A 25,964-nucleotide genomic window follows, 5' to 3' on the forward strand; every position below is an offset into this window, starting at 1 on the left:
GGGCGCCTGGGTGGCTCAGTTGGTTAAGCGACTGCCTTCGGCTCAGGTCATGATCCTGGAGTCCCGGGATCGAGTCCCACATCGGGCTCCCTGCTCAGCAGGGGGTCTGCTTCTCCCTCTGCCCTCTTCCCTCTCGTGCTCTCTGTCTCTCATTCTCTCTCTCTCAAATAAATAAATAAAATCTTAAAAAAAAAAAAAATTAACATGTAGGAGTATTTTCAAATTTTCAGGCATAAGAAATAGGAGTTTGATTGCATAAAATTATTAATGAGAACTGAGTATAAGAGCCTAAAGCTCAACTGAGAAACTAGGATTCACTTCCTGGTTTAAAACAGGAGAGCTGGGGTGATAATGCATTGGTCGGGTTTAATTAAAGCACATGTATAGACAGAGCATCTCTTCACCCAGCATAAGACTTCTTCAAAGCAAATACAACATACGCTATATAAAGGACTGTACAAAGAGCACTTAGTCTGGAAAGCGCCAGATGATGTGCACTTGAGGGGCTAAATTGCTCTCCGTCACAACTACTTAATTCTGCTTATTGTAGGCAAAAAGCAGTCAGAGACAATTTGTCAACCAATGAGCACGACTATGTTCCAATCAAACTTTTTTACAAAAAAAGGTGATGAGCCAGATTTGGTTCACGATTCGTAGTTTGCCAAATGCTGTGTTTAATGTGCTTCTAATGGAGCACATTAAATCAAAGAGCCTCAAGAAGACTGGATTGGATCTTGTTAGAAAATGCTGCCAGACTCTGGAAATTGAACCCTTGGGCACCAGGACGCGGTGAGAGATTATTTAGCAGGACGTGGGGTTTTTTGTTTTGTTCCTAAGCTTTTTAATTTCAGTGAGAACGCTGTACCTGTGTATTTGGCAATATTATCCAACAGAAGAGGGTACTTGGTAAGCCTCTGCATTTGGGTAGGAATGATATCCTTCAGCTGCAGACGACGACACAGAGGATTACTCTCAGCATCCTAAAATTAAAATAAGTGAATTTGTGATTCTTATCAGGACTGTAGTTACCCATCATGTGCCATATATTCATCATGGATGGGTCTACAACAACACCGTCCCGGTTATTAAATCAAGACTTAAAATAAGCAAGGTATACCACCATGGCCACACTATACTTCTGCTTTCTCCTTTACTCACACAATGGGGGCAGGGAGCCTTTATCACTAAGCCAGTGGCTTCTTTCTTATCTGTTTAAGCAAAAATTGAGAACATTCATAATCAACTCTAAGAACTGCTTGCTTGTGATAAAACAGTTTTATCTTCACATATTCATTCCTATGATTGGCAAACCTACCAAAAGTTAGTCAGCTGATTTGCTATCTGCCATTCCAAGTAGGTACAATGGATCCTCAGGCTGGATATACCCCAGCTCATCTCTAACAGGGCGTCTGCAAACTTGAGGAAAGTGCCAGACAATAAATACTTGAGGCTTTGCATGCCATACAGTCTTTGTCACAACTACGCAGCTCTGCTGTTTTAGCACAAAAACAGCCACAGACAGTACATAAATGAATGAACGTGGCTGTGTGTAGTAGAGAGTTCTGAGATGGCCTTCTAGATTCCCACTCTCTGGTGGACATACTCTGTATAATCACCTCCCCCAGAGTGTGGACAGAACCGGTGAACACAATGGGTTATCACTCATATGATTAGGTTACTATCAGTTAATTTTGTGGGGATCAAAAAGGAAAGTGTTTCCTAGGTGAGTCTGACTTAATCAGAGGAGCCCTTACAAGAAAGCTGCCAGAGAGACACGATCCTTCTGGCCTGCGAGAAAGGAAACTGTCTTGTAAACTACCTGTAGGGGTCACGTGAAAGAGACACGGGCATTCTCTAGGAGCCGAGAGCAGTTTCTAGCCAATGACGACAAGAAGACAGGGATCGCGGTTACACATTTACAAGGACATGAATTCTGTGAACCACCAGGGAACTTAGAAGAGGACCCCAAGCCTCAGAGGAGAACTGCGGCTCCAGCCGACCCCTTCCTTTCAGCCTGGTGCAAGCACGAAGGGAGGACCCTGCCAAACAATATCTGTACTCCTAAACCACTCCACAAACGCTGTGACATAATACTCTTGCATTAAGTTGCTACTTTTGTGGTCATCTGTTCTACTGCAGCAAAAATTTACCACACTGTGTTCCAATAAAACCCCACAAAAACAGGCAAGAGGCTGGATAGGAACTGTGGGCCCTAGTTTACTGACCCTTGATAGACACCAATATACAGACCTCAATAAGCATGGCTGTTGGCACACTCTGGGCTAGTTATGAGCCCATTCTCATGTTCTGACCATATTATTGTAATAGCTTACATGGGACATTTCCTGACAATATCTCCACGGCAAGGTGGACTTCTCTGTCAAATATTTTAACCCTGACATATAATCTTCATTATTTATCATTCCAATATCACCTTTATACTCTCCAGGAATTTAAGAACTAACATATGGCTTTAAAAAGGGTTAACATAATCCTTGTAAGAATCTTAGTCTTAGATTTCCCCCAGTTTATTCTCTATTCAATAAAAAATTTGCACTATTTATTTTCTTACATGACTCACTCAACTCACTTGCACAAAGGTCTGGAATCGAGAATCCTTTTTCTGACGAGACTTGATCATTTCCAGGGCAAAGGGTTGGTTACTGCAAAAGGTAGCAGCGGCATGCTTCAACTTGTCCTCCCCTGGTCCACTGAACTGTGCCAAGAATGCAAAGAACACAACAAAGAATGGCAGACTGAGCTTATTGAAGGCCAGGCAAAATGAGAGACAACCATGATCCTTTCAGTATTCCGCTAAGTGCTCTCAAGTGACAAGAAACGGAGACCTACATATCTCTGTGGACTATCAATGTTTCTCCATTGAAAAGGTCAGATGCTGACACATCCAGACCTTTTCTGATCACATTCCAATGTTTTCCTGCTCACAGCCTCCCACAATTTACTACCTTTCCAGTCTAGACCACTTCTAAATTAAACAGAAAGGTTAACACTAGGGGAATAGAAGACACAAAAGGCTTAAAGACTGAGATTGATACTTGATTGTCTTAGAATCTGACAGCTTCACAAAAGTTACTAACTGCTCCAGGAAGAAACTCTGTGGGATTCTAATTGATGCTTTACTTGTCATACTACAAATTTTCTGTTTCAGGGACACCCGGGTGGCTCAGTTGGTTGAGTATCCAACTCTTGGTTTCGGGTCAGGTCATGCTCTCAGGGTCCTGGGATCAAGCCCCAAGTCAGGCTCCATGCTCAGCACGGAGTCTGCTCAAGATTCTCCCTCTCCCCCTCTGCCACTCACCACACTATTGCTCTCTCTCTCTATGAAGGATGGATAGATAAATCTTAAAAAAAAATTGTTTCAAGTTGAGTAGTGTGCTGCCAAGCCAAGAGAACTCAGTTACAACTTTCACTGCTACCCTGAGATCAAGAAACAAAATGAGCCGCACTATCACTGAGTAGCTGTAGAGTAAGCTGGGTTTTTCAAGGAAGTTAAATCTCCTTAATAACAATAATGCCTGAGCGGGCCTTGAGAAGATGCTTTGGAAAGCTGAGTAAATGCAAGGTGAGAGTGGACCGTGATTCCCTGATCTTTTCAATGAGTCAAGTAGCTGAAAGATCTCCTATGGGATTAGTAGATTCTTAGCCATGATCTCAACATCAACAAAAGGAGTAAGATGAACATTGTTTTAGTCAACTTTCTAGTATTCAATCTTTTAAAAAGTTATCATTGTACGGTTACCAAAATCCCGTGGCATTTCCTCAAGTAATCTGCATACTGAAGTAAGTTTCTGTGAGCATATCTAAACAGTTCCTGTTCAACCTGTGTTAATATTTGGAGAACTGTGTCATACGCTTCACTATTACAGCCTTAACTACAGTACTTTCTTTAAAAGTTTGGATCAAACCCATTTTCCCCTAGGAAAATTTTCTATACATCCTAGTGTGGGTCTCCCTGCTATATCTTCCCATAACAACCTGTACTCTCCCCCTTTTTTGTAACTCTTGTCACACTTGAAAGGACTAATGACTGTTTTCCCACTAGTTATAAGCGCCACCCAGGCAGGAGCCATGTCCGTCGTGATTGCCACCGTCTCCCCGGAACCTCGAACAGCATACATACTGTGGGGTATTCTCACAGAGAGTCAGACAGAAAAACAGAATGTGACAAACAGCTATGATAGTCTCTGAACTCTTTCCTTGTACTGTAAATAAAATCAAGTAATGGTCACTTTTCTACTTTTGTGATGGTAGTTCTGGATCTACAACTGTTTAATGTTTTACAGTCCAATTCTGAGATTTGGACAACAGAAGCTGAAAATTCTATGTTAGTTACATTCTTTTCATCAAGATTCATTTGATTCTCTATTTGTTAAAACACAGAGAACTAGTATCTTTAATTTGATGAAAAAAGAGCACTTAGTTCGAATGAGCACTTATTGAAAAATATTAACGAAAAAAGATGCTAACCAAGAGAATACATACTTGGACCCCTTTCATCTTTACAGTAGCTTTGCAAAATGGATGAGTTTGCATATTTGGAAAGATTAGTTACTCAACCGTGAATCTGATCTTTAAGTGTCTATAAAAACATTAAAATGAAATAGCCAATTTCCTTACCCAGGTCAGCAAATCTTCTCCAATCTGATCAATAACTGAGGTCTCATTCCTCTTTCGAACAGCCTTCATTTGCTCATTCAATCCAACTACGGGGGAAAAAGAAACGGAAAATAATTAAGCACGCACTCATTTTAGTCTGCACTACTGGTTGTACTGAGAACCTAAATTTTCAAAAAAAAAAGGATTTTCCCAGTAGTATAGCTGCCTCTAGTCTCCTTAAATATAAATCTGAACACAATTCTTATGCATACGGATATCTGTGCGCTCTATTTGAAAAACAGGTGCCAAAGCATAAAACAATGTGGAAACAGCACATTACATAGAGTATAGGTACATCACTTATGCAGTTAATTTCAAGCCCCCATCATAACCATGCTCATAAAGAAACTTAAATAGAACAGGTGATTCTGCCCACTGTTCCTCTCAAAATGTTTATGTTCACAGGCAGTGGATATAATCCACCTGAACTTGTCAATGCATGCTGGTGAAACCTAAGATCACCCACAAAGACATAAAAGGCATCAACTTGGGAGGCAGGTGTTGGCAGGTGGTGATGGCATCCTTGACGAAAGAAAGCTTGAGAATTAAGGATCACAGAGAAGCAGTGACTTACAGAGAGAGGAACTGTGGCTACAAAAGTCTGAGGTGACTATAACCAAGGAAAGCCAGCAAGTAGAATTTTTTATATATTTACTCAAGCATTTCAAGCAACAACAAAAGAATTTAATTCCTGAAAATTACCCCATCATGAAATTACACACTGAATATTACATAGACTATATACACACACATACAATTATATGGGATATATTTAAAAACATATACACTGCAATTGATAAGACATTTCCAAGGGTAATTTTAATTATTCATATTTTTCTTTTTTTAAATTTTTTTTTTATTATGTTATGTTAGTCACCATACAGTATTCATATTTTTCATCGCAGACATTAACTTTAGGCCCTAAGTCCTGTGGTAACACTGTATACAAAAGGCTGATGGTGCGGGTGAGTGTCTGGGGAGGGAGGTATTCAACAATCTGATCACTTCTTTACGTGATGTGCTCATGTATAATTATATAATTTCAGGAATGCTAACATGGATACACTTAGAAGATTTTATTGTTATGGTGCTTTTATATACTCACAATCTTTCATCTACTAAAAATGTTAGGGACAAAGATCAGAGTCGATTTTCTTACTATGAAGTTGAAGAATATCTTCCAAGTTTGAAAAAATTTTCCGTAGTTCTGAAGGTGACAGAATTCCTTCCCTGGACACTCGCTGATAGAATACTTGATCAAGAACCTTCAGTGTTCGAACATGAGCTCTTTCAGTGTAGAATAATTCTAAGCAGAAAAAAAGGAAATATGAAATGTTACCTCATTTAGAATAATTCCATGAGACCAAACACAGACTTTAGCTGGAATTAAGCAACAAATGAGCTCTATAATAATTATTTATAGTTTTGAAAGCATGTAGTATCTCTCATGTCACTTTCTCGATTCCATGGGACCCTCCTACATACTGGCTCTAAGAGATGAATGCCGGCAAATGAAAAATATCATTCAAAATTATTCTGGGGGCGCCTGGGTGGCTCAGTCATTTAAACGTCTGCCTTCAGCTCAGGTCATGAGCCCAGGGTGCTGGGATCGAGCCCCAAATCAGGGCTCCCTGCTCAGCGGAGAATCTGCTTCTCCCTCTCCCTCTGGCCCTCCCCCCACTCCTGCTCTCTCTCTCTCAAATACATAAAGAAAATCTTTAAGACAAAAACCAAAAAAACCCCAAACTATTCTGTATATTAAACTTAACAATGTACTCCAAAATCCTTCTGTCTTTTCACAATACTACCCACCAATCACAGCTACAACACTGGAAACCTGTAAGCCCAAACAGCATATAGACTTTCAGTTGAGTCCTCTTTAGAAAGAACAGTACTTTTGGTTATCTAATTGGCCTATAAACCCTCATTTCTGAGGCCAGACTTGTTATTTCACTACAACTCAAAGTTACCAGACACAGGAAGGGCATTTATTTAAATTGCATCCTAAAGACAGTGGGGGGCACAGTACCCATGTCACCCACATCTCTGTCACATATATGCTAGGGTAAAATAAAGAACACTGCACACTAGGATAAAGGGACACCCGGATCCCAGTTTCCTCCCTATCACTTATCAGCTAGCTGTATGATCTTGATTAATTCAACTAATCACACTGAGCCTGAGCTTCCTCATTTATAATCTAGGCATAAAAATAACTTTGGACGAAAGTAAAGTGACGGACCAAGGTTGTCTTAAAGACTGTTCAAGATCTATAATCTTAAATATCCTGAAAGCTAAACACCTTTTCCTTTTAAGTTATCATTAAGAATTGTAGAATCATTTGCATTTTTTGAGTTGGAAAGCTCAAGGATCATCTATCTAGTTTAATTTCCCTTTGTATAGAACAAAAGGCTAGCAGAAATTTTGAAGCAAACTCTAAAGCTCAGAGGCTTTAGTCTAATAAAACTCACTATATGTGAACAACAACAAAATCTAATTAAACTCACCATTAATTACTTCCTGTCTTTTGATCTCAGAAGGCTTTAGTCCCAGTAATACTTCTCGACTAACGAGCTGTTGCCAGTTGGGTGGATCTGTCTCTAAGTCATTTTCAAACTGTTCATCCTCACTTTGACTTTCTCCAAAAGCTATGCTGTCAAACCTGATGAAAAAAAAAATGATGAATTCTATTTGAGGACATCAGATGGACAATGGGAAATAGCACAGATTTTTATATTACGGTAGATAAGTCATATTTCTCAAGTAGTGCTTATTAGCACAGGGCTGAAACATCACCCTCTCCTACAAAATGACTTACATGTGTTATATATACCTCTATAAATATCTTTTGCATGACTTGTGTTTATTAAGAATTTTCTTTTAAAGTATCTAACAGATCTGTGTACAGGTTTTCTTTTCTTTAAAACTAGGATGTTTGAGAAAAAAGATATATTTCTTAAAATATGCCTCTATTGAAAGCTACTTTAGGATTACTCACTTTCGAAAGGGCTTTGGTGTCCCATGTTCAGTCACCCTAAAACAATGGAGAACAAAGAGTCAACATGAAAACAAAATGGTAATCAAGAAATTTATGCCAAGGGACCTGAACACACATTTTTCCAAAGAAGACATACAGACGGCCAACAGACACAAGAAAAGATGTCCAACATCACTAACCATCAGGGAAATGCAAATCAAAACCACAATGAGATATCACCCTGTCAGAATGGCTAGTATCAAAAAGACAAGAAATAAGAAGGGTCGGTCAGGATGTGGAGAAAAAGGAACCCTCATGCACTGTTGGTGGGAATGAAAATTGGTGTAGCCACTGTGGAAAACAGTATGGAGGGTTCCTCAAAAAATTAAAAATAGAAATACCATACAATCTAGTAGATCCCACTACTGGATATTTACCCAAAGAACACAAAAACACTAATTTTAAAAGATACATGCACCCCTACATTTACTACAGCATGATTTATAATAGCCAAGATATGGGAGGAACCTAAGTGTGCATCAACAGATGAATAAAGACGCGGTACATTTACACAATGGAATATTACTCAGCCATAAAATATATGCCATCTTGCCATTTGTGACAACATGGATAGACCTAGAGGGTATTAGGCTAAGTGAAATAAGTCATATGATTTATGTGTGGAATCTAAAAAAACAAATGAACAAACAAGAAAAGCAGAAACAAACCCATAAATACAAAGAACAAACTGGTGGTTGCCAGAGAGGAGGGGGTGAGGGGATGGGCAACATGGGTGAAGGGCGGTGGCAGGTATAGGCTTCCAGTTAATGGAATGTGTGAGTCAAGCGGATGAAAGGCACCGCATAGGGAATACGGCCAGTGGTGCTGTAACAGGGTTGTATGGTGACAGACAACAGCTACACCCACGGACAGGACAACATAACGTATAAACTTGTTCAATCACTATGTCCTACACCTGAAGCTAAAGCAACACTGTATGTCAAATATACTTCAATAAAAAGGAAAAAAAAAAGAAATTTATGCCAGGGATACTCAAAACTGGATTAAATTACAGTAGCTAATAAATAATTCTTCTGGATATTCTAATGATTTAATATAAACTAAAAACATTTCAGTACCTAATATTTACTACCAGTAAGTTCTAGGACTTCCTCCCCCCAAAAAAAACCACATGTGGGAAAAATGCTACAAAGTATGGCAATGGTATACAATGAAACAGTTGAAGCTACTCTTAACCTCCCCTACCCCCAAAGATATCACTGAATTACCTTTCCACTTCCCACTCCTCCTCCTGCACTTGGTCTAAGGCAGGAGGTGGGAAATCAAAGACAGTATTGGGAGTCCGAGGGGTGCTATCTATGCAGTCTCCAGATGCTGGTGTTTCTCCAACTTGCTTTGATCCTGAAAAGACAAAATTCGGACACTCAGATGGTGTTAATGAAGATAATAATTCCAAAAAAAAAAAAATCAGTCCGCAAAGAGAAATTCAACCTATCCACGGCCACATTCTTAAACAATTGCATGTTAGCTAGAACCAAAATTCTAATATATAAAATTTTAAAATGCCCTAAAAACAAAACAAAACAAAAAACAGGAATATCATTTTTAAGCAACTTTTAAAAAATCAACGTAACGGGGGCCTGGGTGGCTCAGTCAGGTAAGCCTCAGACTTGGTTTCGGCTCAGGTCATGATCTCAGGGTCGTGAGATTGAGCCCCGCGTGGAGCTCCACACTGGGCGTGGAGTCGGCTTGAGATTCCCTCCCTCTGCCCCCACTCCGCTCCTCCCCCTATGATCATGCACTCTCTCTCTCTCAAATAAATAAATAAATAAATAAAATCTTTAAACATCAACATAAGACATGGAAACAACTCAGAAGAGCATATGATGAGGAGAAACATTCTCTTACATCATCTTTTTCTATGCCCGTGTCAATCTTCTTCACCCAAATTTTATTTATTATGGTGGTTTAATTCAAAATAATGACCTCATAATTCTTTTTCTTGATTTACTATCTTTAGGTAATATCTGTTTCTTCCTCCTCTGAGGATTCTGCCCACTTATACTTCCCACCTTCACTTTCCCCCCATTTCTTCCCAGTGTGTAATAATATTATTACTAGTTGGGTTAATGCTTATTACCTAAGTTTAAATGATAGAATTATATCTATACTTGTTCCATCAAGGAGTTAGTACCTTAACTCTCTTCTATACCAAATTAGGTATTTAGTATCCCTATCCTTCCCTTTAATTGTATTTCTTTCCTTCTACCTTTCATTCTTTCAACTACATTTTTACTTGTGTCATTAGGAGGACTTTTTACATTTCCATGATCTGTGGCCACAACTAAATATTCTCTGCCTTGCCTATTTGGTTGATTCTAAAAGTCTGAAAACCCAGAGTGCTTACCTCATTTTGCCAATCTACATACTGTCATACACAAAATACAACATATAATGTATTACATACACATATTATTCCTGCCAGGTTAGGAGGTATGTTAAGATTATGTTTCCTTTTCTGCTGGTCCAATGATGCAACTCCTGGGTCATTTGAAATAGAATGTTCATTCCATCAAGGTCATATACTCCATCAGTTACTTCAAGATTACGCCAGTTTTATTTTGTTTTACATTTCTTCCTTTCCTCTACTTCCCCATGTCCCCCTTTCCCTCCTTCCTTCTCTCCCTCCTTCCTTCCTTGTATGGTGGCCACAGCTGGAGCCTGGGTAGTCTCCAATGGCATATTTTGTTTCACATTTAAATCATGACTTAACTTTCTTGAACAACTTCATTTATCTTAGCATTTCTAAACGACTTTATTGCTGTCAAAGCACTTATCATTTTATCAAGTCTCAGATTTCTTCATTTGCTACATCATACTACCAACCGCTTAAAATCTCCCTTTTTCTTATCCCCTAGTCCTTGCGTTCCAATCTGGGGCAGCTGCTCCCTCGGCCTGTGACCTAACTATCGTCCGAGACCTGCCTGCCCTTCACCACTTCCCTGGTATGTTTCCACTACTTCCTGGACCCCGTAACATTTTCTTCCTTCATTTTTCTCTCATTTTACAGGAGTGTGTATCTACAAATCATGTTCAAGGAAAGGGCACATTTCAGTTAACATTTGAATCCTGGCATATCTGAAAATGTCTTTGTATCTTCCTTCATTTCTGATGGGAAATTCGGATGGACATAGAATTTTAAGTTCGATAATTTTCTTTTAGTAAGTTGCAAGGCCTTGCTCCCTTGTATTCTAGCCCCTGGTGTGATTATGAGAAATGTGAGGCAGCGTAATTCCCATTTTCCTTCCCTTCAAAGCTTTCGGGGCTGGTGCATGGAAATTTCCAGAGACATTCTAGGTATGGCTCTTGTTCTTATTATTGTTATTACTATTGTTATTATTCATCGTAGGTGGTTCCCAGTCAACTCTTTCTGTCTTAAGACAAGTCGTCTTCCCTCTGAGATGGTTTCTTCTATCATTTCTCCAACTGCCTCTCCTCCATTTCCTCTGCTGATGTTTCGTCAAAGAGACAGACGTCGGCAGACATCGGACCTCTCAAGTGGCTCACTACGTAATTCTTGTCTCTCCGATTTCTATCTCTCGACATTTCTGATATATGTTCTCAAATATTTCCTTGACTTTATTTTTAGGGACCTTTTTTTTTTTAACTCTTGGCAGCTGTGGTGGTTTGAAAATATGTGCACAAATTCTTTGCTACTCCTCTCTCCCTTCAGGGGTGGAGCCTAATTCCTCCCTGCTTGAATGTGAGCTAGATTTAGGGGCTGGCTTCTAACTTGCTGACATGACAATGTGCGTCCACAGAGACTAAGTCATTAAAGGTATGGGGGCTCCTTTCTTGCTCTCTCTTTTGGATCACATTGGGGGAAGTTGGCTACCACGTCATGGAACATTCAAGTAGTTCTATGGAGAAGCCCATACAGTGGGAAGCCAAGGCCTCCTGCAAGGAGCTAAGCCCCCCTGCTACCAGCTACCTGCGTGAACGCAGAAGCACATCTCTGGCCCCAGCTAAGCTTTCGGATGACTGACTGACACCTTGACCGCAACCACAGGAGAGACAGAATTGCCCAGCTAAGCTGCTCTCATGTTCTTCACCCACCAAAAACGTGACATAATACGTGTTTTTTGTGTTAAGCTATGAAGTTTTGAGGTAGTTTATCACAAAGCAGTTGATAACAAATACAGTAGTTACTGTATTATATGTAATAGTTATATTAAATCATTTTTTTTTTGGTCTCTGAATGCTCTTTTATTCATAGCATTATTCTTGTTTTATAGATATAATAATTTTTAAAATTTCCCCAAGTATACTATCTAATTTAGAGGTATTTTTTTCTAAGTTCTTGTCTTTTACCTAAATTACTGTTTTCTGCTAGGGGCAGTTTTTCTGTTTATTTTTATTCTCCTTTGTATGTCATTAGTAAGTTTGGCATTATGTATTATCTTAGGTCTTGATTCTAACAAGCAAATTTTGCCAAGAGTGAGTAATACTATTCATATCTGCGTATGCAAGACTGGGTAGCTGCTCCGGCTTTCTCTTTGCAGCTATATGAAGTAGGTCCATTTCAGCTGGGAGCTCTCTGGGCAGGGTGAGAGTTTGGCATGTTTACTGTCAGGCTTCAGGCCCCCAAATGTTAGAACTCCAGGGCACTGATACCACGGAGGACTTACCTTTCCCTGCACAATTCATTCAACTCTCTAAAAGAGAGCACACTCATTTTCTTCGGGTCCATAAATGACGGACTCATATTCTACCATGCAAGGATCAGGAACTGCTGACATCATTGTTTTGATTACAGACCTTCAATTAATTCATTATTTCCAGCTTTACTTCTTACTCATGCACTCCATAAGACATGCCAACTCAGAGCCCAAAGTCTCTCCAGGGTTCTAATGGGCCGACTGGCTTCCACCTGGGATGGGACTCCTTGAACAAGTTATGGACTCCGGCTTCCTCTATGTTGTTTTATCCTTCCAACCATGCTTGTCCACTTTTAATCTCCCCCAGATTTGTTGAAATCTCTTGCTTGTTGATAACATCTTCTCCTCCTCTACTTCCTTTCTCTTCGTGTTTTTTATTTAGTTGCTATTGGTTACTTATCTGCCATGTTTTTAAGTTCAATGAGAGCTGGGAGCCATGAATTCATGCATGTACTCAACCCAACATCTTCAGAATTCCATATAAGACAAAACCTCCAGATTGTTCTATAACTATCACCCTCCTTCTTTGTCTTAAATCCACGCCCCCCCACCCCGTTCTGCTACAGCCCTCTCAAATAGAGACGGATGTTTCCAACAGACACTGTGTACTTCAGGGTGGAGATGAGATAGATACCCTTGTTCCTCAATACTACTTTTAGACTCTATCTTGCCTTCTTATAAAAATCCCTTGCTGCACTGAGATTCTCACTTCTAGGTATTATCACATGCTCTCCCCCTCCTCGTGACAATCATCTAGCAATACTGAACCTTCAGCTGCTGGCTCATAGTTCTCCTCTCCCTGCTAGTATCACATGAGGTGACCTCAAAATTTGGGGATGTTAAGGTATTCCAACTCCTGACTTCTTGGTTCCTTACTTTCTTTATCTCTAGTAACTTCCCCTGGGCCACTTCAGTGACCACTCCCACAGCTTTATCCTTGACCGTGTCATACCAGAAATTGGACTGCTTCCAAAATCACTAATACAGATAGGCATTCCCTTCTCCAAATAAAATCACTGATTCTCCCAGCTCACTTGCTTAAGAAACCCATTAAAACAAGTATGAAGAAATATGGTAAGAAGCTCTTCTCTCAATGATCTATAATTACTTCACATCTTTCTCTACTCTTCAAGTCCCCTTGCCCTTCTCGCTAAGCCTTCTCTCTCTGCTGATAACCTTGCCCTTCATACACACTCTGCCTCTCATCTCCGCTCTCCTTCTCAAAACTTTGTCCTATTAGTTATATACAGTTTACCACCTGCTTCTTCAACCTCTTCCTCTCAATGGGCTTCCCTTTAGTATTAGAAAAAAAAAAACTTTAGTAACTCAGATTTTTTAAAAAGTCTTTTCAGACTACCCCCCCCCACATCTGCCTCTAGCTACTGACTAAGTCCCCCCAACACTCCTTTTCTTTTCCATTACTGGATTTGGCACAATTTGAATTTTTACTTATGTGACTATCTCCCCATGAGACTTAGCGGCGCAAGGCAAGAATCTCCGTATAATTATTGTGTGCTAACATCTGATACAAAGTTAATGCATGACAGAGAGCTCAGTCAGTATTTCTGAGTGGATGAAAACTCAAAATTATCATTCAGCATGGATTTATCACTGGTTATAGAACATTAAAATGTTAAAATTAAATTAAATTGGGATTCTTGATTAGAAAAATATGCCACCTTGTTTGTTCCTTAGTGTGACTGTTGTAAAATCTTGATACTTAGTTAAGTCGCACTGCAACATTAGCTCACCTGTATCATTCTCTTTCCCTCCTTCCTGGGAAGGAGCAGCTCCTGATGCCACAGAGGACATGGAATTGGCTGGCAGGTATCCGACATCTGTTCCTTCACCTGCTGACCCACTCTGGCGCACCTTAGCAGGATCCTGAGGCTCAGGACTTACAGAAGAGGGTGCGGGTGAGTGCTTTGGGTGGCGCTGTTTCTGTAGCTCCATGGCTCTGCCAACTGAACAGAAAGCAAGTGTTAACAGTTTGTGTTGCAAAAAAGCTTAAAAAGAAAAAAAAAAAAAGATGATGTTAAAGGATCTAAAAAAATGTCTGGAACATGGTGGGCCCTAGGAAAATATGGATTATTGCAGAGCGAGGAATAGATAGATAGGAAGAAATGGAAGAAAGGAGGGAGAGAGAAAGAGAGAGAACAAAAGGAAGGAAGGAAGGAAAAGAAAGGCAAGAGGAAGAAAGAGAGAGGGAAAGAAAGAGAGGAAGGCGGGGAAGGTGGAGGAGGGCTGGAGAGAAGAGAGGAGTAGGTGGAAGACGATGGCGAGAGACAGGAGGGAGAAAAGGAGATGAGAGCAATGGTGGAGGCGGGAATGCTGAGAGACAGAGGCACACAGAACTGCACTCCCTTGTGAGAGTGAGGATGAAGCCTGTTAGCTCTGTGAGCTCGTGGTAAGCCCCCCCCACCGCCCCCCTCCCCAACACCTGCAGATTCATCAGCACAACGTGCCTCAGAGACTATGGAGATTGCTCGAAGCCTGCTCACGAGCCCTGTTCATGTCGGGAACCACAAGAGGTGAAACCCACGCACATCATCATTGCCCACATTGCCGCACACCCTCATGCAGCTCTGGACATCCCTGATCCTAAAATTCTTCCTTCCCTCATTCCTAAATCCTTCTTCTACATGCCTTGGAACTCATGGTCAGAATCTGTGAGATACTCCATTCTCCTCAACCTCTTCTCTAAGAATTTCCTTCATCTTCTCAGTGTTTCTCAACAAGGGGAACTACCGGTATCTGACTGAGAATTCCTCACGGTGCAGAACATCCATGTCACTGTACCACAATACCACCCTCACTCCAACCTGGCCAGTATTTTCAAACGTGGTCCTGCCCAGTCGAAGACCACAACGTGACCTGATTTCCCTCCCTGAGGTACCACCCTCCCTAATTCTCCCCGATCAGTGGGCTGATCGCTCTCCATTAGACCTGACGGTGGAGGGAGGTCAGGAAATAAAGCACAATGGAGAGGCGGAGAAATTGCAGAAGTATGGAGAGCGAGTAATATGTATATAGAAAGATGAAACAAAGAATGGTGGAGAAATCCATGCACGTTTTGTTTTTTTAATTTAACAAATAGAAGTTGAATGCAAACAAAATCAGATTAGGTAAGTAAATTATGTTATGGACAACTGCTAAGATGCTGCCATTCAAGAAGATGTTTAAGATAATTATAGAGCCCACATGGGGGTAGTTAGTTCAGAAATAACCTTGAACATAAACAAGGCACAATGGAAGCTCAGTGGGACCATTTCAAGAACACCTTTCTCCAGCAATTCATTCTAGCTAACTGAGCCTCCGAAGGGAAGACGGCAGGGGCTGGTGAGAACGCCACTTTTCCAGCTTAACATACTTGCACTGTTGTCATGACGGCTTGGTCTCCTTGGGGGTCCCAGGATGCTGGGGAATCCTCTGCGCTTCCCTTTTTCTTCGCCTTCTCGATCTTTCTTCATACTCTGCTAGAGTTGAGGGGCAATCAGAGAGGTAAAAGATACATAACAGAGTAGATTTCTTTTGTGGCTTTCAAACACACAAATGCAATTCTAATGGGCAGCTGGAAGAACTGGTTAAACGGGAGTGAAGGACACTCACACACAGCACTTGGTAGAGGTCGGCACGTGGTACCGCACACACATCAAACTCAAGATGTCTTTTCAACCCCTTTAGAGCTGGTAATTTTGGAAAACCAAGAAGTAGTTTTATAACACATCTACTGGGAGCTTGTTCCAAGCAGTTCATTCATCCGTTGAACGAGTACTTAATAAGAGCTTTTAGCACAATGCCAAAAGCTGGGGACACGATGAAGGGGGCCCTTGCCCTCACAGAACTCCACAGCCTCACAAAAAGTAAAGGGATACATCTGTAATGACAAACTGTGACAGGTGCCATACAAGGAGAGGCAAAGGCCGTGACAGGGTTGGGACAGCGCTCTGTATAAAGTGCCATCTGCATTCTTCACACCGTCTCACCATTACTTCACATGCCTGAATTTCCTGCTAGATTTCTGAGTTTCTTGAGAACAGGGGCCATATTGCACACCTATCAGCATGCCTAGCACTAGCCCACGGAAACAGGAAGGACTAAGAAGAAAAGCACTGCAGCCCGTGTCAAGAAGCACAGAGACCTGAACACATTATTATCCAGTCTCACCTTGATTTTTGGAAGGAATCCAATCCGACCCCGCTTGTGCTCCAAATTTCGAGGTTCTTTCACTTTTACCCCCAAGTGCTTCATGTACATAAGGATAACATACTGCATTGTTGAACTAGAGGAAAAGGATGAAATCAAATAAGAATTCTGAAAAGGGAGGGTGGACAGAATAAAGCTATCGAATGGCTTCAATGGAATCCTTAGAATTCATTCATCAAGTAAAAACTAAGGAAGTATCTGTTCATTGCAAATAGAAAAGGATTCTAATCAAGACACTAGAATATTAGTCAAATAAAATCGAGGCCACCAGAGGGAGATAGTCCGAATTCTGAAGTTAAAAGAAAGAAATCCTAATTTCAGACCAACAGGAGAAAAGATAGTTGTTTTTTTTTTTCATAAAATTCTAGGGGCGAAAAAACCCAGTTATATTACCTCTTATCTTCTTCTACAGCCTGAGCAGTCATCCTAAAAATAAAAATATTTCAAAATTAAATAAGTTGCTATTAGATACCCAAAACAACAGAATAGCACCGGATGCTTTGGGCCATCCTCAATCTCTGTCACCTGGCATAAAATACCAGAAGAACTCAAACCACCCAAGGGACTACAGGCTTTTCTCACTCATGTCATCAACTGTCAATGTTCTCTGGCCTGAAATAGTTTCAAAGCCTATGAACTGAAACCACTGAAAGTGCTCAACCTGTTTCTGATCAGTTGGAAATTTTATAGTTACTCGTTTTACCAATACACAGAAAAAGAAACACAAGAACTTTTCTAAAACATCAGCAAAAATTAAAACATTAAAACCCCCCTATATAGCTCCACATACACAATCTGACACCCCTTCTAAATTTGCTCAAAGTGTGCTTTAAGCATAATGAGCATCTCAGGAGAGAGGGCATGTCCACATATACTTCTGTTACTTACAACACTTCTTCAATTTTGGCAATGATCTGTTCCGCACATGCCCGTTCCTTCTCCAAAGTTACCCGGTCCTTGTCTCGCTCTGCGTCGAGTTTAGTCAGTTCGCTTTCAGCCAAGGTCAGCCCCATGCTACGCTTCTGCCTAAAGGGAACAGAACAAACTTCCTAAGGTAGCCTACAGAAGAACGATCTCTCTCTGGAGATGCTTTATCAGAGTTTCCATAGCTAGCAAAGGCAAAATGTCACAGTTTTCTATTTTGGGGCCCCTGTCACCTAGGACACCAGAGAAAAAGAATTCTAGAGGCGATCACTCAACAGAACACACATCCTGAAGGAGCACACTTAGCCTAGCAGAGCAGTGAGCTCAAATCCTGAAAGCCTATGGAATGGGGACTAGGGACTCAGCACCACAACAACTCTTTGACTCCAAGGGTCCATTTATGTTTTAATCACATTGATAAAGACTACATGCTAGGTGTGTAACCTTTTCCTACCCAAAAAAAGGTTAATTCAGAATGACCATATCAACTTATATCACCCACCAAGCTTACCGAAAATCTTCCAAGTGCCTCTGAACTTCTGGGTGGACTCTTTCCTGCATAGTTTGGATATAGTGGCGGTGCAGATCCTCGGGTATAAGCTCAGGTCTTCTTTTTTCTGCATAAAGAAAAGCCAAGGAGTTATGTGATTTAAAGGTATATTCTGTGCATTACAACTGGCAACATATCGATGTTATTTGGTGCGAACTTGCAGTAGGACAAAGACAAGGTCTTCAATGCATTTTATGTATTTTACCTCACAATGCAGATTTCATATACTATCCTTTAAATGTATTACAGATTCTCTTTCCGTTGTGATTCAGATGCCCTACTGGTCACCACATGACCGATAAAACCTTTAGAGATGAGCTGAGCTACAACTCTACAGAGATGTAATTCTCCAGGATACTGACGCTCCACACTTACCTAGATCTACTGATATTTCATCAGGCACAGAAACTTTCAGGTGCTGAAACAAAAATGCAAACAGAAAGTCAAATACCACTAAGGACTTTCCAAGATGTATATATAAGTACTTGTATAAAGTGAAGAGATGCAACTTGGATAGCTATTTTTACAATCGCATTCAGGTATAAGCTCACTTATCCCATCCAAATGTCACAGCTCTGGAAGGTCCCACTGTTTAAACTTGAAAATAAGCCCTTTCCCCAAGGATCATGCTATACGGAAAATATCTATAGTCACTGGTTAATATACTTAGTTATACATCATTTGAATCAATACGGCTAAAACTTAAACTGTGTGTATATTTTATGAAAAACTTGGTCATATATAACCATGACTTTTTTTTTGCTGTATTTGAGACTACTGACCACATTGCCAGTAATTTCCTATGTAAAGTTAAAGAACCCTCACAACATTCACGCCCCAGTGAGGAGGTACTGGATGTCAATGTTGAGGCTTTGGAGTATTAAATCGCCAATAATCTTCTGCAGTTTTTACTGTTGAGCCAACTAAGGTAACTGAGTCATAATTAACTTCTACTTAGCTAGGATTTTCCCCATAGTAACTGTAGTTTCTGGTCCCATTACCACATAGCTGTGTTTTCTCTCTTATCAATCTGGGAAATGACTTAGGGAAAAAACTTATTTTACATTTAGAGAAATAATCTTAACTACTTTGTGCTTACTTTGTATTGTATACCTACTTAAGTCATCTACTTCCAGAATTTAAACAATTCTTATTAGATCTAAAGCTTTGTATTAGAAAATAAGTCATTGCTGAAAATTACGAGATCTCTAATATTTGTCTGAAGAACAGTGAAATAGATGTCAAAGCTTTCTCTTTAACTGAAGCTGCCACACAGTAGCTCAAATCAAGTGTCCTAGAAGTACTGCTATCACAAAATGCAAAAAAGGATTTACATGCTCGTTTCTGTATTATTGGAAACAAGTATCACCTGTGGTATAAAAGAATAATTAGCAAATAAATCTATCAGGGTTCTTACACTTTAATGTTGATAAATTTAATACAGATCATGAGCAGCAAAATAAAGATCTGACTTAGCTTGGAGCTCTTAAGAAATGTGAAATTAACTCCTGGGGATTTACCTGAAGTAATGAAAACACTAATTCTAAAAAATATCTGCACCCCTATGTTTATTGCAGCATTATTTACAATAGCCAAGATACAGAAGCAACCTAAGTGTCCCATCAATAGATGAATGAATAAAGAAGATGTGGTAGATACACATAATGGAATATCACTTGGCCATAAAAAAACAATGACATCTAGCCATTCACAACAACATGGATGGACCAAGTGGGTATTACGCTAAGGAAAAATGGTCCAGCCAGAGAAGACAAATAGCATATGATTTCACTTATATGTGGAATCTAAAAACTAAAAGCAATGAAGCAATGAGCAAACAAACAAAAAGAACAGAAATGGACTCATCAATACAGAGTAAACTGATGGCTGCTAGAGGGTAAATGGGGTGGAAGATAGGTGAAATGAGTGGTGGGGATTAAGAGGTACAAACGTGCAATTACAAAATAAATAAGTCACAAAGTACAACATCCATTCATGATAAAAACCCTCCACAAGGCAGGTCTAGAGGGAACATATCTCAACATAATAAAGGCCATATTTGAAACACCCACAGCTAACATGTGACTCAATGGGGAAAAACTGAGAGCTTTCCCCCTAAGGTCAAGAACAGGACAGGGATGTCCACTCTCACCACTTCTATTCAACACAGTACTGCAGTCCTAGCCACAGCAAGCAGACAACAAAAAAAAATAAGGGCATCCAGATTGGTTAGGAAGAAGTAAAACTTTCACTATTTGCAGATGACATGATATACTATATACAGAAAACCCAAAGATGCCACCAAAAACTGCTAGAACTGATAAATGAATTCAGTAAAGTCTCAGGACACAAAATCAACTTATTTGTATTGTATACCTACTTAAGTCATCTACTTAATGTGTTGCATTTCCATACGCTAATAATGAAACAGCAGAAAGAGAAATTAAGAAAACAATCCCATTTACAATTGCACCACAAATAATAAGATACCTAGGAATAAACCTAACCAAAGAGGTGAAAAACCTGTACTCTGAAAACTAATAAAAGAAACTGAAGATGATACAAAGAAATGGAAAGACATTCCACGTTCAAAGATTAGAAGAACAAATATTGCTAAAATGTGTATATTACCCAAAGCAAAGTACACATTCAACGCAATCCCAATCAAAATACCAACAGCATTTTTCACAGAACTAGAACAAATCAATCCTAAAATTTGTATGGAACCGCAAAAGACCCTGAATAGCCAAAGCAATCTTGAAAAAGAAAAGCAAAGCTGCAGGCATCACAATTCCGGACTTCAAGTTATATTACAAAGCTGTAGGCATCACAATTCCGGACTTCAAGTTATATTACAAAGCTGTAGTGGTCAAAACAATACAGTACCGACACATAAACAGACACACAGATCAATGGAACAGAACAGAAAATCCAAAAATAAAGCCACAACTATATGGTCAACCAATTTTTGACAAAGCAGGAAGAATATCCAATGGGAAAAGGACTCTTTAAGAAATGGTATTGAGAAAACTGATAACAGCATGCAAAAAATGAAACTGGACCGCTTTCTTACACCATACACAAAAATTCAAACCATTTTAAAGATCTAAATGTGAGACCTGAAGCCATAAAAATACTCTAATAGAACATAAGCAGTAACTTCTTTGACATTGGCTGTAGCAACCTTTTTCTAGATATGTTTCTGGAGGCAAGGGAAACAAAAGCAAAAATAAACTACTGGGACTACATCAAAATAAAAAGCTTCTGCACAGCGAAGGAAATGACAAAACTTAAAGGCAACCTATGGAATGGGAAAAGGTATTTGCAAATGACATACCTGATAAAGAGTTAGTACCCAAAATATGAAAGAACTTATAAAACTCAACACCCAAAAAAACAAATAATCTAATTTGAAAATGGGTAGAAGACATGAACAGACATTTCTCCAAAGAAGACATACAGATGGCCAACAAACACATGAAAAGAAGCTCATCATCACTTACCATCAAGGAAATGCAAATCAAAACCACAATGAGATATCACCTCACACCTGTCAGAATGGCTAAAATCAACAACACAAGAAACAAAAGGTGTTGGCAAGGATGTGAAGAAAAAGGAACCCTCGTGCACTGTTGGTGGGAATGCAAACTGGAGCAGCCACTCTGGAAAACAGTATGGAAGTTCCTTAAAAAGTTAAAAATAGAACTCCCCTACAATCCAGCAGTCGCACTACTGGGTATTTACCCAAAGAATACAAAAACTCTCATTCAAAGGCATACATGCACCCCTATTTTTATAGCAGTGTTATGTACAATAGCCAAGATATGGAAGCAGCCCAAGTGTCCATTGATTGATGAATGGATAAAGAAGATGGTGCCTAGGGCGCCTGGGTGGCTCAGTCGTTAAGCGGCTGCCTTCGGCTCAGGTCATGATCCCAGGGTCCTGGGATCGAGCCCCACATGGGGCTCCCTGCTCGGCGGGAAGCCTGCTTCTCCCTCTCCCACTCCCCCTGCTTGTGTTCCTGCTCTCACTGTGTCTCTCTCTGTCAAATAAATAAATAAAATCTTAAAAAAAAAAAAAAAAAAAAAGAAGATGGTGCCTAGACAGACAATGGAAATTATTCAACCATAAAAAAGAATGAAATCTTGCCATTTACAATGACATGGATGGAGTTACAGAGTATAATGCTAAGTGAAATAAGTCAGTCAGAGAAAGACAAATACCATATGATTTCACTCATAAAACAAATAAGCAAAGGGAAAAAAAGAGAGAGACAAACCAAGAAACAGACTCTTAATTAAAGAGAACAAACTGAGGGTTACCAGAGGGAGTGGGGTGGCAGTTGGGTTACACAAGAGATGGGGATGGGATTAAGGAGGGCACTTGTGGTTATGAACCCTGGGTGATAGATGGAATTGTTGAATCACTATACTATACACTTGAAACTAATATAATACCATATATTAATGAACTGGAATTAAAATAAAAGCTTAAAAGAAAAATAAATAAGTCAGTCATGGTGATGAGAAGTATAGCACAGGAAATACAGTCAATAATACCGTAATAACTTTCTATAGTGACAGATGATAACTACGCTTTTCATGGTGGGCATTATATAATGTATGTAATTGTTGAATTACTATGTTGTACACCTGAAACTAATACGATACCAAATGTCAACGGTACTTCAATTTTCAAGAAAGGAATATAAAATTCAAATATATTTCAATACACTGTCATTTTTTCATGGAAGTAAATTATCTTAACAAGTATAACATATAATATTTTAAACAATGGCAGTATTATCAGAACCCTAATGAATTCACTCAATAAATATCTGAGTGATCAGTCTGTACCATGATCTATTCAGTGTTGGAGAAAGAGCAACAAACAGAGCAAAAATATCCGCCCTCAGGGGATCTGTACATTCCAGAAGAGCAGGGACAGAGACAAAATAAATAAATAAAAGTTCTATGGACAAAAATAACACAGGAAAGGTGACAGAAAGGGAAGGGGGTAAAATCTCACGTAGGTTGGTCAGGGATGGCCTCCCTGAGAAGGTAAGTGTATCCCACCACGTGGAGGTGTGTAGGCAACTGTGTAAAGGAAAACAACAAAAACGGGGCAAGAGCTGGAGGGAGGAGTGGAGCCAAAATGTTTCTGTGTCTGTCTGTTTTAAATAAACTCACAATGTTTGCTTGCTCATGTGAACCATTCAGCAGAAAACAAAAAATTGGGTGATGCTGGAGGGAAGGATGACAACTGGCCGGATCCCGCTGTTCATCAGGCAGAAGGAAATACAAGGTGAACAGGGAAGAGTAAGCCTTGGAGAAAAGAAGGCAAGCTCTCTGTGGCTTCAGGAGAAAGGCCAGAGCGTAGAGGATGGTGAAGGTAGGGGATATATGTGGTAGAAGTTCTTCTGCAGATACTTCAAATTTCTCACAGAAACTGCAAGGTCCTCCACTGAGAAAGGACAGGAAAGGAAGCGATGAGGTTTCGGGAGAGGGAAAGTGGGCAACAGTCATCAAAGAGCAGTGAAACCGTGGAAGGCCCGGGGAGCCGCAGCACGATTACCCAGGAAGCATTAAGGGTTGTGACTTACCCTATGGAAAGGCTAAGAATAATAAAACTCATTAGTTTAAAAACTTTATAAAGATTTCTACTGGTAAAATAAAACACTATTATCATTTATGTAAGATGTTTCCTACCACTTTTTAGTTAAACTTGTGCCTCTGAACTTCAAAGAGGCCAACCAGAGTTCATTATGCAAGTATTATCCTTTGGATCCTAATACATATGTATTATATCATTTGTGTTCTCTTTTGCACTCTCTTAATTATGCACACAGATAAACCCCAATATATATACGTACCCCCTAACACCTACTGTGAGAATTCATAGCCTACAACTCATTTAGAAATGATAAAAGCAATGGTCAAGAGTAATCAGTAACTGAGATACAGTACAAACGTCCGAAAGTCCAAAACAATAAAGCCCAAAACCAGGGGAAGGAAGACTGGAAGTAGGAGTCCAATGACTCAATGTACTACAGCAAAGATTATATAATATTAATTGGTAACTTACTGCAGATCGATCCAGGAAGAACTGATGAAACTCAAGGAAGACACGACGAGTCTCCTTGGAATTGGTCTGCTTATACAGGTCTGAATAGAGATAACAAAGCTGTAGTAGAGGAAGAAATGGAAAAGAGAGAAAAAGGGCGCAATCATGAAAAATGTCACCTGCTAGATCTTCACCAAGAGGAAAGTTTCCAGCAAGTAGGCCACTACGAGCAATGTCATCATTATCGCAACCAAGTTTTTTAAAAAATAATTTAATTTCTTTTTAACTATCTTACGTATCTATCCTGGTACGTTTAGAGACTCATCTTGCAGAAGTGAGAGGTTTTATAGCGTAAGAATCAGTGTAGGAACTCTGAGCTGGCTGAACAGTCAAAACACGTTACCAGCGTCGCGGGGTCAAACTGTGAGACCACGTGGTGTAAGAAAACAGCCAGGTGAGCAGGGCGAGATTTCAGCAGTTCGATGCTCTGGAAACAGCTGCACTGCCCATTGATCTAAAAGAGGAAGTACCGACACATCAAGAACTCCATCACACAGGTGCAAAATGTAAGGTAAGCTCAGTTAAACACAACTACCCTAAAAAAGTTCAAGATTTTAAAAATTCCATGGGAATGTATTAGCATACAGGCTTATGGAATCTCTTCCCCTGAAAACTAATAACCTCATAGAAACAGGTTGGAAGAAAGACTACCTTACCTAACGCAAGTTTAGAAGAGGATGATTGAGGAGCTCAGATGTCTACATATCAGGATGCAAAAAACAGCATTAACAACACTTCTAAAAATGAAATAGGAAGTGTTCTGCGTATTAATGAAATAGCTGTCTTTCTTTTCTTTTGAGCTAATGCAGAAACGGTGGTAGAAAATGGAGATATATAATTTTAAGCAAGATGACTCTGTGAAGAACTCTATGCTCCCTAACTACACCGAGCACAGGAAACTACTAGTTAAACCTAAAGTAACCTCGAATCACAATTTCCATTTAATTTTTCACATCTCTAAATAAATTAGAGAAGAAAGTTAATCTAAACAAATAATACCAATTCTTCACAATCTCTTTCAGAAAATACAAAAAGAGGGAACACTTCTCAAAGTCATTTTAAGTGGCCAGCATTAGGGGCGCCAGGGTGGTTCAGTTGGTTAAGTGTCTGACTCTTGATTTCAGCTCAAGTCATGATCTCAGGGTCAAGGGATCGAGCCCAGCGTCAGGCCCCGTGCACAGGGGGTGGGGTGGGGGGGGGGGAGTCTGCTTGGGATTCTCTCTCTCCCTCTTTCTGTGACCCTCCCCCTGCTCTCTCTCTTTTTCTAAATAAATAAATGAAATCTTTAAAAAAGGGGCATTACCCAAATATCAAAAACAAAAACAGTATAAAAAAAGAAAATGACAAACCAACAACCCCCTTAAAAACCGATGTAAACATCATCAGCAAAATAATAGCAAATTGAATCCGACAATTTATACAAAGGAAGATACGTTATGACCAACTGTGGTTTATCCCAGGAATACAAAGCTGGTTCAACATGCTATTATCAATCAATGTAATTTACCATGTTAAGAGACTAAGTTAAAAAAAAAAAAACAAACCCACATGATCATCTCAATCATTCCACAAAGTTCAACATCCAGTCATGATGAAAATTCTCAGCAACCAGAAATAGAAGTAAACTTCCATAACCTAATAAAAAGTACCTACAAAATACCTATCATTAACATCTTACTTAATGATGAAAGACTAAATATCTTTCTCTCCAAGGTCAGAAATAAGGCAAGAATGTCCTGTCTCACCACTCCAATTCAATCTCACAGTG

At 39.7% G+C, this 25,964-nt stretch overlaps 1 protein-coding gene across 7 annotated transcripts in view; it reads right to left on the minus strand.

Moving 5' to 3' along the window:
* The window catches only part of ARHGEF12 (Rho guanine nucleotide exchange factor 12), a 148,472-nt gene that overhangs the window by 19,382 nt on the left and 103,126 nt on the right, over positions 1–25,964 (minus strand). For 6 of the 7 annotated variants that reach the window (XM_081799280.1, XM_081799283.1, XM_081799282.1 and 3 more), the window contains 16 exons: positions 24,540–24,650; positions 24,158–24,256; positions 18,449–18,491; positions 18,035–18,140; positions 17,488–17,625; positions 16,993–17,025; positions 16,561–16,675; positions 15,764–15,869; positions 14,145–14,357; positions 8,944–9,076; positions 7,676–7,711; positions 7,185–7,339; positions 5,837–5,983; positions 4,639–4,724; positions 2,591–2,716; positions 866–980 (listed from right to left, as the gene is read on the minus strand). In XM_081799280.1, the coding sequence (XP_081655406.1) occupies positions 866–980; positions 2,591–2,716; positions 4,639–4,724; positions 5,837–5,983; positions 7,185–7,339; positions 7,676–7,711; positions 8,944–9,076; positions 14,145–14,357; positions 15,764–15,869; positions 16,561–16,675; positions 16,993–17,025; positions 17,488–17,625; positions 18,035–18,140; positions 18,449–18,491; positions 24,158–24,256; positions 24,540–24,650 (1,762 nt within the window). The remainder of the gene's footprint in view (positions 1–865; positions 981–2,590; positions 2,717–4,638; positions 4,725–5,836; positions 5,984–7,184; positions 7,340–7,675; positions 7,712–8,943; positions 9,077–14,144; positions 14,358–15,763; positions 15,870–16,560; positions 16,676–16,992; positions 17,026–17,487; positions 17,626–18,034; positions 18,141–18,448; positions 18,492–24,157; positions 24,257–24,539; positions 24,651–25,964) is intronic. The other variant, XM_081799278.1, reaches the window with a different exon arrangement.

Source organism: Leptonychotes weddellii, chromosome 11 (genome assembly GCF_054177405.1).
Source record: "Leptonychotes weddellii isolate Sample4059 chromosome 11, ASM5417740v2, whole genome shotgun sequence".
NCBI lineage: Eukaryota > Metazoa > Chordata > Mammalia > Carnivora > Phocidae > Leptonychotes > Leptonychotes weddellii.